This window comes from Hylobates moloch, unplaced genomic scaffold (genome assembly GCF_009828535.3).
Source record: "Hylobates moloch isolate HMO894 unplaced genomic scaffold, HMol_V3 SCAFFOLD_5, whole genome shotgun sequence".
Taxonomy (NCBI): domain Eukaryota; kingdom Metazoa; phylum Chordata; class Mammalia; order Primates; family Hylobatidae; genus Hylobates; species Hylobates moloch.
This window is the reverse complement of record NW_026652280.1, coordinates 148,527,663-148,542,720: the sequence shown is the minus strand read 5'-3', so window position 1 is coordinate 148,542,720 and position 15,058 is coordinate 148,527,663. Positions and strand designations below refer to the sequence as shown.

Sequence of the window (15,058 nt, the reverse complement as noted above, 5' to 3'; positions counted from 1 at the left end):
GTGTGATGTGCTCAGGGCACCCAGAGAAGCTTGCAGGGCCAGCGACCAGTGAGGGAGCTGCAGCCCAAGAGTAAGACAGGCAGGGAGCACCCGGCGCTGTTTATAGCATTGGCTGCAACAGAGCTGAGGGTGAGAGGTCTGGCTCCTGCCAGAAGGGGGAAACTCATGTTGATTTAGACCTAAGGGCTGAGGTCTAAATCAACATGAGTTGATTTAGTTGGCCTTCCTTAGAGGCCAAGGCAAGAGGATTGCTTCAGCCCAGGAGTTTCGAGTTCAAGGATGCAGTGAGCTGTGATTGTGCCACTGCGCTCCAGCCTGGGGACAGAGCAAGACCTTATCTCAAAGAAAAAAAAAAAGAAAGAAAAGATGAATGGGTAAAGAAAATGTGCTAGAATATAGAATATTATTCAGCCATAAAAGACAGAAATCCTGCCATTTGTGACAACATATTGGAAGACATTATGCTAAGTGAAATAAGCCAGGCACGGAAAGACAAATACTGCATGATCTCACATGTACGTGGAATCTTCAAAAGTCAAATTCATAGAAGCAGATAGTAAGAATGGTGGTTGCCAGGGGCTGGGGAAGTGAGGAGCCGTGGTTCTGGGGACCTCATGTACAGCATGATGGCTACGGTGAACAACACTGTATTGTCTACTTGAAATTAGCTAGGCGAAGAGATGTGAAATGTCTTCAGCACAAAAAAAAAAAAAGATTATGTGAGGTGAAGGTTTATTAACTTGATTGTGGTAATTATTTCATAATATATATGTATATCGAATCATCACACTGTACACCTTAAATTTATAGTTTTATCAATGATACCTCAATAAAGCTGGGGGAGAAAACAAAGAGAAGAGGAGGAAGAAAGGGCCTTTCAAGCTGAGGACCAAGAAGAACAAAAGCATGGTAGCCTGGAAAAGTCTGTGTGGGCATAGGAGGCCATTGAATGCTATGGAGGTGGGAGTGCCCTCCTTTCCAGGCACATGGAAAGCATTGAAAGAACTGTGTTAGTCCAAGAACTGTGTTAGTTGGACATGACGGTGCTGGAGGAGGGTAAGAAATGGGGGAGAGGGGCCCGGCACAGTGGCTCATGCCTATAATCCCAGCACTTCAGGAGGCTGAGGCGGGTGCATCACTTGAAGCCAGGAGTTTGAGACCAGCCTGGCCAACGTAGTGAAACCCTGTCTATATCAAAAAATACAAAAATTAGCCAGGCATGGTGGTGTGCACCTGTAAAAGGCAAAGAACACTTGAACTGGGGTGAGGTTCAATGATTGAGATCCACACTGCACCACCTGGTGATAAAAAAAACAATCTAAAAGGGGAAGGGGAAGGGGAAGGGGAAGAGGAAGAGGAAGAAGAAGAGGAGGAGGAGGAGGAGGAGGGAGGAAGAAGAAGAAAGAAGAAGAAAAGAGGAAGAAGAAGAAGAAGGAGGAGAAGAAGAAGAAGAAGAAAAGAGGAAGAAGAAGAAGGAGAAGAAGAAGGAGAAGAAGAAGAAGAAGAAGAAGAAGAAGAAGAAGAAGAAGAAGAAGAAGAAGAAGAAGAAGAAGAAGAAGAAGAAGAAGAAGAAGAAGAAGAAGAAGAAGAAGAAGAAAAGAAATGGGGGGAAGATGCTGGAGAGATAAAGTTGGACTAGATTCTGGAGAGTTGGGATGCTGCTGCAGGGAATTTGAATTTTACTCTGGGAGCATAGGAGGCCATTGAGTGCTATGGAGGTGGGAGTGCCCTGCTTTCCAGGCACGTCATCCTGCTAGCAAGTCTGTGGGGCTCCAAAGCCCCTCCCATTCTGACATGCAGAGGTGGAGAGATTGCCATACGCCAGGCGGAGAGGATGAGGACCTGAAGTGTGGCCAGGTCAATGTGGCCACAGTGGGGAGGAGAGAAGGGAACATGAGAGTCAGAGCCCAGCCTTCAAATCCTAGGCTTGCGACTCACTAGCAGTGCAGCCTAGGCAATGGAGTTAACTTCTCTGAGCCTCTGCTTCCTCATCTGTAAAATGAGAATAATGACAGTGCATGCCTCTTAAGGTTATTTTATATAACCTTATACATAATACCTAAAATGTTTAGAATAGTGGCTGGTGCAATAAGCACTTGATAAAGGTTAGCTATTTTTATTATTTTCAGATGTAAAATCCTGTGACTTAACTGATTGAACTTGGAGGGCAAGGGAAAGAGTCAAAGACATGCTATTCATGAAGGGGATATGGCAGATACTCAGAATTGATAATAGCTAGGGAAAAAAATAAGATAATAAGACATATTGAGGGACATTCTACAAAATAACTATTCATAATCTTCAAATGTGTCAAGGAAACCCACAGAAACTGTTGCATACTGAAGGAGAGCAGAAGGACATGGCAACTAAAGGCAATGTGTGATCCTGAACTTGACCCATTGACTTCAGAGGACATTATTGAGTCAATTGGGACAATTCAGTTGAAATTTGGAGGGGTCCAAGGATATCATTATGAAGGAGGAGTGCTTGTTTCCTTGTTTGTAGGAAATGACACTAAAAGATTCTGGAGTAAAGAGGCATCCAATTAGCAACTTATTCCCAAGTGTTTCTGAAAGTTCTTTGTCCTCACAACCCTTTTGTAAGTTTGTGTTTGCTGAAAATAAAAGCCCTTATTTTTTTAAATTAAAAGCTAGCGTTTGTTGAGCATTCACTAAGTATCAGGAATTGTGGCCAGTGCTTTGCACATGAGCAGGTTCGGTTCTCCAAGGAAATTTGCTGACTTTGCATCTCTACCAAAATGGAGCCAAGTACCCCTCATCTGTGCCCCGATAGTAGGCTGTACTCGTCTTCACTAACTGCCCGTGACCATGGGTTACAAGTGGTCTATGAAAAGTAACTGCTTGTTTTTCTGTAACACCTGCCCCCTCCCGCTTCATGGATAGTCTAAGCTCTTTAAAGGCAAGGGCTGTATCCCATTCTCCACTTGCATCCACCACTCTCAGCACAGCTCCTGGGATAGCAAATCCCAAGTTCCCAATACATGCTTAGTGACTGGAACACTGAGGCTTGCTCACCATGGTGACTACCATTAAAAATGAGGCACCAGACTTGGAATGCATGTCTGACACATGACTTCTTTTCAAGGTGGTCCTGGCTCTGGCAAAGGCACACAGTGTGAAAAGCTGGTGGAAAAATATGGATTTACACATCTCTCAACTGGCGAGCTCCTGCGTGAGGAACTGGCATCAGAATCTGAAAGAAGCAAATTGATCAGAGACATTATGGAACGTGGAGACCTGGTGCCCTCAGTAAGCAACACGGCCTGACCCACATTACTGCCCTTCCTGTCTGGGGACACCTTTGGGGTTTTTGTAATGAATCTGAGCTGCTGGAACTAAGAAACCCAAAGAAACAATAGCTGTATTTTATTTCCCTCCTTTGCAGCAATACAGATGCAGGCAGGTCTACAGCAGACAGCCCTTCTGCCCAACCAGGTCGAGCTGGCCCAGGCTCCTTCCATCTTGTTGCTCTACCAGACCCTCGAATGTTGGCCTAATTTCACATTTTCCCCCCAAATTCATCCCACTTTAGAATTGGAAAGGCTTCAAAATAGAAGTGAGTGTGGTGCAGCAGAGCCTAGAATTAGAAACCCCCAGAAAATGTAAAATAATGCTTTGGTCTAGTTCTGGGAGGTACGATTATCTTGAAATTTGCTATCTTCTTGTGTAATTTAAGAATATCCCCTTTTCTGTCTTTTTCCTTCTTAAGTCGCCATCCATCTCTAAGAAGCTGAATGGTAGGGTTATCAAGAAATATTCATCCCTGCCACACTGGGTCCCATGCTAGGCTCTATAATGAGGGCTGTATGATACAGTCTCTGTTAGCAACAGAGCTGTCTGAGTCCTCTCTAACCAGATGCACTCTGTTTCCCACCTGGAAGCCAGAATGGTCCTCATGAAAGGAAAACAGACCTTTACAGTTGCCACTTAGCTGGCCTCCTGGAGCCCACTCTTTTCCCTGAAGTCTCCTCTTTTCACAGCAGCTGTTACCGGAAAGGGGCCCCGATCCAGACCCCAAGAGAGGGTTCTTGGATCTTGTACAAGAAAGAATTCAGGGCAAGTTGTAAAGTGAAAGGAAGTTCATTAAGAAAGTAGAGCAATAAAAGAATGGCTACTCCATGGACAGAGCAGCCCCGAGGGCTACTGGTTACCCATTTTATGTGTTATTTCTTGATGATATGCTTAACAAGGGATGGATTATTCATGCCTCCCCTTTTTGACCATATAGGGTAACTTCCTGACATTGCTGTGGCATTTGTAAACTGTCATGGCGCTGGGGGGAGTGTAGCAGTGACGAAGACCAGAGGTCACCTTTGTTGCCATCTTGGTTTTGGTGGGTTTTACCCAGTTTCTCTACTGCAACCTGCTTTATCAGCAAGGTCTTTATGACCTGTATCTTGTACTGACCTCCTATCTCATCCTGTGACTTAGAATGCTTAACCTGGCAAGGTGCAGTGGCTCATGCCTGTAATTCCAGCACATTGGGAGGCTGAGGCAGGTGAATCACGAGGTCAGGAGTTTGAGACCAGCCTGGCCAACATAGTGAAACCCCATCTCTACTAAAAATACAAAAAATTAGCTGGGCGTGGTGGTGGGCACCTGTAGTCCCAGCTACTTGGGAGACTGAGGCAGGGGAATTGCTTGAACCTGGGAGGCAGAGGTTGCAGTGAACCAAGATCACGCCTCTGCACTCCAGCCCAGGCAACAGCGTGAGACTCCATCTCAAAAAAAAAAGAATACCTTAATCTTCTGGGAATGCAGCCCAGTAGGTCTCAGCCTTATTTTATCCAGCCTTTATTCAAGATGGAGTTGCTCTGGTTCAGACACCTCTGACACAGCCAGAATGATTTCTTTAAAACATTTATCAAAGTGTGTTATTCCCTTGCTCAAAACCTTCCGATGGCTGCCCGCCGCACTTAGGATGAAATCCAGAGTCCTTCCTGCAGCTCTGGCCTCCAGCTCCCTCTCCAGTATTACTTCCCACCACTCTCACCTTGCTCACTCCCACCCACCACTAGCCTCCTTGTTCCTGCCACAAGTCAGCCTGTTCCTGCCTCAGGGCCTTTGCGTTGCTGTGTCTGCAGCCTGATTCTCTCCCTTCATACAGTCACATAGTTTGTTCCTTCACTTCATCCAGGTCTCCAGTTCAGTGTTACACTTTATCAGATGCCTTCCCTGACCACCCTATAGAAAGTAACACCTCTAGCATTCTGTACCTCTTTGTCCTGCTTTAATTCTGTACCTATCAGTTCTCTGTAGCTGACTCTTCATTATATATTTATTTGTTCATCTGTTGTCTGTCTTCTTCATTAGAATATAAACTTCATGAAGACTTCATTCACGATTATCTAGGGATAGATTCTAACCACACTCGCAATGGCCGCATTCCCCAAGCCCCTGCCAAAAGCCAGAGAGCCCACGAGCAGGGAATTCCTCCACTGGCAGCTGATTGCGTTTTTCCTCTACCAATTTCCAGACTCTGGTGTATTTCTCCTACTTCATTTACCATAAGCACTTGCTAAATACAAATTTTCAACAAAGAAAGTGATATTACTTGAAAATGCTACATCTACCAAAAGTCTTTTAAGTCAGTAGATGTCAAATTTTATAAAATATTTACTGGAAAAAAAGTTAACAGTAAAATACCTTTTTTTTTTGAGACACAGTCTCGCTCGTCACCCAGGATGGAGTGCGGTGGCGCGATCTTGACTCACTGCAATTTCCACCTCCTGAGTTCAAGCGATTCTCCTGCCTCAACCTCCCAAGTAGCTGGGATTACAGGCGCCCACAGCAATGCCCGGCTAATTTTTGTATTTTTAGTAGAGATGGGGTTTCGCCATGGTGGCCAGGCTGGTCTTGAACTCCTGACCTCAGGTGATCCACCCACCTCGGCCTCTCAACATGCTAGGATTACAGGCATGAGCCACCGCACCCGGCCAGTAAAATACTTTTTATACCATGTTTTGTCTAGTTTTAAATTGCCATTATGCCTAATTCATGGAGTGCTACCATATGAAATACAGCTACCTTATCTCATCTAATCTAAGAAGCCAATATTTTAAGACAGATAACTGGTAAGAATACACCAGTAAGAAAAAAACACTAACAATTAAACTATGACTCAGAACTGATTATAAATACCTGCCAATTTCATAGATATTAAAATATGGGGTGGAGGTGGAAGAGTGAAATGAAATACGGTCAATTGCTGTCTGCTGTTAACCTTATCTGAACCTCCCTCCCTCCCTCAGTGGTTGACTGAAGGAGAGTTGGGGTACTTCTAGTGTTCTGTGAAAGAGCTCAGGTCCTGACCACTCTCGCTTTGCTCCAGGGCATCGTTTTGGAGCTCCTGAAGGAGGCCATGGTGGCCAGCCTCGGGGACACTAGGGGCTTCCTGATTGACGGCTATCCTCGGGAGGTGAAGCAAGGGGAAGAGTTCGGACGCAGGGTGAGTGGTTGTTATGGGGATCCTTCCAGAAGAAAAATAGGGGACATCATTGAGGTTGGGGGATAATTCAAAGTCTATTTCTTTCCCAATTAACATTAATGAAAACTTTAAGGGGCAGAAACTTGACTCAAACTAGAAATTTTAAAAAAGGAGTAGATTTGTTGACTTAAGTAACTAAAACACCCGGCAATGGTTTAGATTTGGTTGACTCCAGATATCCAAATGTGTTCATCAATTGTCTGACTCTCTCTCTCTCTCTCTCTCTCTCTAATTCTCTTCCCTTTGTGTTGGCCTCATTTTCTTCCTGATCAAGGCTTACCTTCTGCCATCTAAGTGGCTTCATAGAAGAGTGTTTCTGTTTCCCAGTGGGTCCAGCAAAAGACCCAGAGTTGTGTTTCCTTATCCTGGATTTGGTCACATTCCCATCATCACTGAACCAATTACTGAGGCCGAGAGGGAAGGAGAGGGAATATGCTGGCTGGCCCAGCCTGGAGGACCAGGGAAGGATGGGAAGGGAGGAGGGAGCAAGGGCACCACACCTGAACCACACAGGGAAGGAAAATTACCCCCAGGAAAAGTAGGGCTGCCCTTACAAGAAGACGGGGGAATGGGTGCTGGACATGCAGAATCAGAACTACACACCACCCTCCCACTATCCTCCCACCATCCCACCTCCCTGCCCACCCTCTCCTAGTGAGGAGGGTGGGTCAGGGACACTCACAGGGGAGCAGCAGTAAGTCAAAACCATTGTGGCTGCCACGTATTGAACCCACTCTGGGCCAGATCCTGTGCCTACACTTTATAGAGAGTACCTGTAATCTTACAAGTCCGGGCAAGAGGGTACAGTTGGCCTCATTGTTAAACAAAGACTGACTTGAGAACCTAAAAGAAATTCATATTTATAGAGATATCTCTTTAGACTAGTTTTGAAACATTTTTCATATACAGTTTTCTTGGGTTTTTTTTAATAACCTTTTTAGATAGATAGGGGAAGTATTGTCCTCATGTTAAGGGTGATGAGTGAAGCCCAGAGAGGGTTAATGACTTCCCCATGGCCACACAGCTGGTGACAACTTACTGGTAAGTGCCAACTGCTGGCAGGACTAAGATTTTACAGGACCCATCGCCATCCACTTCTAGTAACATTGATTGAGGTGAATTATACTTGTGTGTCTCTGGGGGTTTACTCTGACCTCCTTCTGAGCCTGTTTCATTTAACTTCCTTAGACAGTGTCAAAATACTTCAAGGTCAATTGCTCATCTTCCCCTACACTTCCTACATGAAACCAGAGTCAAAGAAAACATGTCTAGGTCTAGTCGGCATGGGTGGACCCTGGACCCATTCTGGCTGTCCCTCGACTCCAGAGCTTCCATCAGCAAGATGGGGGTGGGCAGGGAGAAGTGGATTTGCAGAGCAGAGCCCAATGACTGTGGAAGTTTTAGGCAGTTGTTGATGGGGGACACTCACAGGCCCAAGTTCTAATGAGCTTTTTCCCATGAAACAAATTACTTCAAAAGCACAAACCTCAATATAAATCAACTAGTTTTTTACAAAATGGAATTGGGAGCATTATTCTACTTTTTAAATAATTGTGGTAAAACAGACATAACAAAATTTGTCATCTTAACCATTTTTAAGTGTACAGTTCAAGGATGTTAAGTCCATTCATATTGTTATGAAACCATCACCACCATCCATCTTGAGAACTCTTTTTATCTTGCTAAACTGAAACTCTACCTACTATTTATTTTATTTATTTTTATTTTTGGAGACAAAGTTTTGCCCTGTTGCCCCAGCTGGAGTGCAGTGGTGCAATCATAGCTCACTGCAGCCTCGACCTCACAGGCCCAAGCAATCCTCTCACCTCAGCCTCCTGAGCAGCTGGGACTACAAGTGTGCACCACCACACCCAGCTAAACTTTTTGATTTTTTTGTAGAGATGGGGATCTCACTCTGTTACCAGGGCTGGACTTGAACTCCTGGGGTCAGGTGATCCTCTCACCTCAGCCTCCCAAAGTGCTGGGATTACAGGTGTGAGCCACCGTACCTGCCTGAAACTCTACCCTCTCCCTCCTTTCCCCAGCTCCTGACAACCACCATTTTTCTTTCTGTCTCTGTGAATTTCACTATTCTAGGTACCTCTTACTTCACTTAACAAAACGTCCTCAAGGTTCATTCATGTTGTAGCATGTGTCAGAATTTCCTTCCTTTTCCAGGTCAAATAACATTCCATTGTATGTATATGCCACATTATTTTTATTCATTCACCTATCGATAGAGACTGGGGTTGCTTTCACTTTCTGGCTATTGTGAATAATGTTGCCATGACTACGTGTGTACAATATCTGTTCAAGTTCCTGCATTAGTTCTTTTGAGTATATACCCACAAGTGGAATTGCTAGATCATATGGTAATTCTATTTTTAATTTTTTGAGAAGCCACCATACTAGACATATACATACATACTGCCAGCCATAGTGGCCGCACCACTTCACATTCCTACCGAGGATGCATGAGAATTTCAACTTCTTCTCACCAACACTTGTTATTTTATGGGTTTTTCTGATAGTGGCCATCCTATTGGGTGTGAGGTGGCATCTTATTGTGGTTTTGATTTGCAGTTCTCTAATGATTAGTGACATTGAGCATCTTTTCATGTGCTTTAAATGAAGTTGTTTTCTTTTTGTTGTTGTCTAGTTGTAGGAGTTCTTTATATATTTTGGATAGTAACTCCTTATCAGATATATGACAGATATTTTCTTTCATTTGATAGGCTGTCTTTTCACTCTTTTGATTGTGTCCTTTGATGCACAAAAGCTTTTCATTTTGGTGTAGTCCAATTTATCTATTTTTACTTCTGTTGCCTGTGCTTTTTGTCCTGTACAAGAAGTTATTACCTAATCCCCATGAAGCCTTCCATCCGTATTTTCTTCTAAAAGCTTTGTAGTTTTAGCACTTATATATTTAGGTATTTTGATCCAGTTTGTTTGTTTGTTTGTTTGTGACTGAGTCTCAGTCTGTCACCCAGGCTGGAGTACAGTGGTGCAATCTTGGCTCACTGCAACCTCTGCCTACCAGGTTCAAGCAATTCTTTTTTTTTTTTATTTTTTTTATTTTTTTTTATTTTTTTTTATTATACTTTAGGTTTTAGGGTACATGTGCACAATGTGCAGGTTTGTTACATATGTATCCATGTGCCATGTTGATTTCCTGCACCCATTAGCTCGTCATTTAGCATTAGGTATATCTCCTAATGCTGTCCCCGCCCCCCCCCACCCCCCACCCCACAACAGTACCCGGAATGTGATGTTCCCCTTCCTGTGTCCATGAGTTCTCATTGTTCAATTCCCACCTATGAGTGAGAACATGCGGTGTTTGGTTTTTTGTCCTTGCGATAGTTTACTGAGAATGATGTTTTCCAGTTTCATCCATGTCCCTACAAAGGACACGAACTCATCATTTTTTATGGCTGCATAGTATTCCATGGTGTATATGTGCCACATTTTCTTAATCCAGTCTATTGTTGTTGGACATTTGGGTTGGTTCCAAGTCTTTGCTATTGTGAATAGTGCCGCAATAAACATACGTGTGCATGTGTCTTTATAGCAGCATGATTTATACTCCTTTGGGTATATACCCAGTAATGGGATGGCTGGGTCAAATGGTATTTCTAGTTCTAGATCCCTGAGGAATCGCCACACTGACTTCCACAATGGTTGAACTAGTTTACAGTCCCACCAACAGTGTAAAAGTGTTCCTATTTCTCCACATCCTCTCCAGCACCTGTTGTTTCCTGACTTTTTAATGATGGCCATTCTAACTAGTGTGAGATGGTATCTCACTGTGGTTTTGATTTGCATTTCTCTGATGGCCTGTGATGATGAGCATTTTTTCATGTGTTTTTGGCTGCATAAATGTCTTCTTTTGAGAAGTGTCTGTTCATGTCCTTTGCCCACTTTTTGATGGGGTTGTTTGTTTTTTTCTTGTAAATTTGTTTGAGTTCATTGTAGATTCTGCATATTAGCCCTTTGTCAGATGAGTAGGTTGCAAAAATTTTGTCCCATTCTGTAGGTTGCCTGTTCACTCTGATGGTAGTTTCTTTTGCTGTGCAGAAGCTCTTTAGTTTAATTAGATCCCATTTGTCAATTTTGGCTTTTGTTGCCATTGCTTTTGGTGTTTTAGACATGAAGTCCTTGCCCACGCCTATGGCCTGAATGGTATTGCCTAGGTTTTCTTGTAGGATTTTAATGGTTTTAGGTCTAACATTTAAGTCTTTAATCCATCTTGAATTAATTTTTGTATAAGGTTTAAGGAAGGGATCCAGTTTCAGCTTTCTACATATGGCTAGCCAGTTTTCCCAGCACCATTTATTAAATAGGGAATCCTTTCCCCATTTCTTGTTTTTGTCAGGTTTGTCAAAGATCAGATGGTTGTAGATATGCGGCATCATTTCTGAGGGCTCTGTTCTGTTCCATTGATCTATATCTCTGTTGTGGTACCAGTACCATGCTGGTTTGGTTACTGTAGCCTTGTAGTATAGTTTGAAGGCTAGAAATAACTAAAATCAGAGCAGAACTGAAGGAAATAGAGACACAAAAAACCCTTCAAAAAATTAATGAATCCAGGAGCTGGTTTTTTGAGAAGATCAACAAAATTGATAGACCGCTAGCAAGACTAATAAAGAAGAAAAGAGAGAAGAATCAAATAGATGCAATAAAAAATGAAAAAGGGGATATCACCACCGTTCCCACAGAAATACAATCTACCATCAGAGAATACTACAAACACCTCTATGCAAATAAACTAGAAAATCTAGAAGAAATGGATAAATTCCTCGACAAATACACCCTCCCAAGACTAAATCAGGAAGAAGTCGAATCTCTGAATAGACCAATAACAGGTTCTGAAATTGTGGCAATAATCAATAGCTTACCAACCAAAAAGAGTCCAGGACCAGATGGATTCACAGCTGAATTCTACCAGAGGTACAAGGAGGAACTGGTACCATTCCTTCTGAAACTATTCCAATTGATAGAAAAAGAGGGAATCCTCCCTAACACATTTTATGAAGCCAGCATCATCCTGATACCAAAGCCAGGCAGAGACACAACCAAAAAAGAGAATTTTAGACCAATATCCTTGATGAACATTGATGCAAAAATCCTCAATAAAATACTGGCAAACCGAATCCAGCAGCACATCAAAAAGCTTATACACCACGATCAAGTGGGCTTCATCCCTGGGATGCAAGGCTGGTTCAACATACGCAAATCAATAAATGTAATCCAGCATATAAACAGAACCAAAGACAAAAACCACATGATTATCTCAATAGATGCAGAAAAGGCTTTTGACAAAATTCAACAACGCTTCATGCTAAAAACTCTCAATAAATTAGATATTGATGGGACGTATCTCAAAATAATAAGAGCTATATACGACAAACCCACAGCCAATATAATACTGAATGGGCAAAAACTGGAAGCATTCCCTCTGAAAACTGGCACAAGACAGGGATGCCCTCTCTCACCGCTCCTATTCAACATAGTGCTGGAAGTTCTGGCCAGAGCAATCAGGCAGGAGAAGGAAATAAAGGGTATTCAATTAGGAAAAGAGGAAGTCAAACTGTCCCTGTTTGCAGATGACATGATTGTATATCTAGAAAACCCCACTGTCTCAGCCCAAAATCTCCTTAAGCTGATTAGCAACTTCAGCAAAGTCTCAGGATACAAAATCAATGTACAAAAATCACAAGCATTCTTGTACACCAATCACAGACAAACAGAGAGCCAAATCATGAGTGAACTCCCATTCACAATTGCTTCAAAGAGAATAAAATACCTAGGAATCCAACTTACAAGGGATGTGAAGGACCTCTTCAAGGAGAACTACAAACCACTGCTCAATGAAATCAAAGAGGATACAAACAAATGGAAGAACATTCCATGCTCATGGGTTGGAAGAATCAATATCGTGAAAATGGCCATACTGCCCAAAGTAATTTATAGATTCAATGCCATCCCCATCAAGCTACCAATGACTTTCTTCACAGAATTGGAAAAAACTACTTTAAAGTTCATATGGAACCAAAAAAGAGCCCGCATTGCCAAGTCAATCCTAAGCCAAAAGAACAAAGCTGGAGGCATCAAGCAATTCTTGTGCCTCAGCCTCCCGAGTAGCTGGGACTACAGGCAGATGCCACCACGCCTGGCTAATTTTTTTGTACTTTGAGTAGAGACGGAGTTTCACCATGTTGCTGAGGCTTGTGTTGAACTCCTGGCCTCATGTGATCCACCTGCCTTGGCCTCCCAAAGTGGTGGGATTCCAGGCGTGAGCTACCATGCCCAGCCTTGATCCATTTTGAGTTAATTTTTTATATATGGTGTCAGATTATTTTGCATATGGATATCTAGTTTACCCAATGCCATTTGTTGAAAGAATATTTTCTCCTACAGAATGATCTTGACATTTATGTTAGTCCATTTGCATTGCTATGAGGAATACCTGAGGCTGGGTCATTTATAAAGAAAAGAGGTTATTTTGGCTCATGGTTCTGCAGCCTGTACAGGGAGCATGGCATTGGCATCTTATCCTGGTGAGGCCTCAGGAAGCTTCCACTCACAGCTGAAGGTGAGGGAGAAGCCAGTGCATCACATGTTGAGAGAGAGATGGCAGAGGCCCCTGACTCTTTTCTATAATCACATCTTCCATGAACTCAGAGAATGAGAACTCAGTCATTACCACAAAGATAGCACCAAGCTGTTCATGGGCAATCTGCCCCCATGACCCAAACACCTCCAACTGGCCCCACTTCCAACATTGGAGGTCACATTTCAACATGAGATTTGGAGGGAACAAATTCCAAACCACATTAGCATCCTTGTGAAAAATCATTTGACCATATATATGTGAGAATTTATTTTTGGACTGTCTATTCTATTGGTCTATATATCTGTCTTTATGCCTGTACCACATTCTTTTGATTACTGTAGCTCAGTAATAAGTTTTGAAATCAGGAAGTGTGAGACATCCAGCTTTGTTGTTCTTTTTGGTGATTATTTTGGCAATTCAGGGCCTCTTGAGATTCTATATGGTTTTAGAATGATGTTTCTATTCCTGGAAAAAAAAAAAATTGGGATTTTGATAGGGATTACATTAAATCTGTAGATCACTTTGGGTAATATCGACATCTTAGCAATATTAAGCCTTCCATGGATTGTTTTAGATTTTGTTTATTCTAATCTTCTAGCCAACGTCTAGGCTGTGGATAAGTCCCTAGGGATACATTTTAAGTAATTGAGGAACAGGAGTATTTTTCTTACACCACCTTAGAATCAAGGCCTGTGCAGGGCTGGGGGGTTGGAGGGGAAAGGAAGAGGAAGGTGTGGTACAGCCGTTGAGAAGCTTCCTGTCTATGAGGATTGGCAGTTGTGTAAGCATGACACTAACATACAATTGTAGATGTGTAATAACTGCTGCAGGGTCAACAGTGTTTCAGGCTTTTCCCACTTACCTTGCCCTTGAACTTAAGGTTAGAAGAGCTCTGAGAGAGCCTCCAGGAAAGTCAGGACAGGTCCTGTGCGTGTTTGGAAGTGATGGGAATAAAAGTCTTTTTTTTCTTTTTCTTTTTTTTTTTTTTTGATACGGAGTCTCGCTCTGTCACCCAGGCTGGAGTGCCGTGGTGCGATCTTGGCTCACTGCAAGCTCCGCCTCCTGGGTTCACGCCATTCTCCTGCCTCAGCCTCCCGAGTAGCTGGGACTACAGGTGCCCGCCACCACACCTGGCTAATTTTTTGTATTTTTAGTAGAGATGGGGTTTCACCGTGTTAGCCAGGATGGTCTTGATCTCCTGACCTTGTGATCTGGCCTCCTCGGCTTCCCAAAGTGCTGGGATCACAGGCTTGAACTACCGCACCTGGCCAAGTCTTTTTTTTTTTTTTTTTATTTCTCTGAGAGGTGGTAGAACATTCTTTTGAAACCCTCAAATGATCGAGGACAAGATGTCTATTAAATAAATAAGGTCTCTCTCTCTCTCTCTCTCATTCAACAACAACAAAATTAAATTATAATCCTTCTTCTTTGGGGAATTTTAAAATTGAGTCTGAAGGCAAACCCCAGAACTTAGGCCTATGGGGTTCCACACCATTTTGAGCAATGACAGCCCTGGAGCTTCCCAAGGTGGAATCATTAAAGCATGTTACTCATGTACTCTGGAGTCAGAAAATCTAGGTTTTCACCTGTCATTTATTATGGAGATAATAATTCCTGTTAACACCTATTTAAAAGGTTTTGTAAACATCAGATCACACAACATACATAAATGTCTTCTAAGCTATAAAAGTTTATAAAATATTATCTAGTTCAGCATCACTCATTTGTTAATCACACCTCATACAAGCTTCTAAAATTCCTGCTCCATCACCACTTCCTTCTTTGCTTAAAACCCAATTAGGGTGAGCTCAGAGCTCTATGCAGCCCATTTGTCTGTCCTCTGGCCTTTGGGTAAGTATGAATTCAAATGGTCCATGTGATCTTCCCTAAAGTAAAGCGAAAAACTTCCTCTCCCACTGTGGCCCCCATTCAGACAGG

The 15,058-nt window shown here is 42.8% G+C and overlaps 1 protein-coding gene across 2 annotated transcripts in view; it reads left to right on the top strand.

Annotated features, from left to right (window-relative positions):
* AK5 (adenylate kinase 5) overlaps positions 1-15,058 on the top strand; it is a 296,002-nt gene that overhangs the window by 245,639 nt on the left and 35,305 nt on the right. For both annotated transcript variants that reach the window (XM_032155547.2, XM_032155548.3), the window contains exons 11-12: positions 3,106-3,269; positions 6,352-6,468. In XM_032155547.2, coding sequence (XP_032011438.1) covers positions 3,106-3,269; positions 6,352-6,468 — 281 coding nt within the window. The remainder of the gene's footprint in view (positions 1-3,105; positions 3,270-6,351; positions 6,469-15,058) is intronic.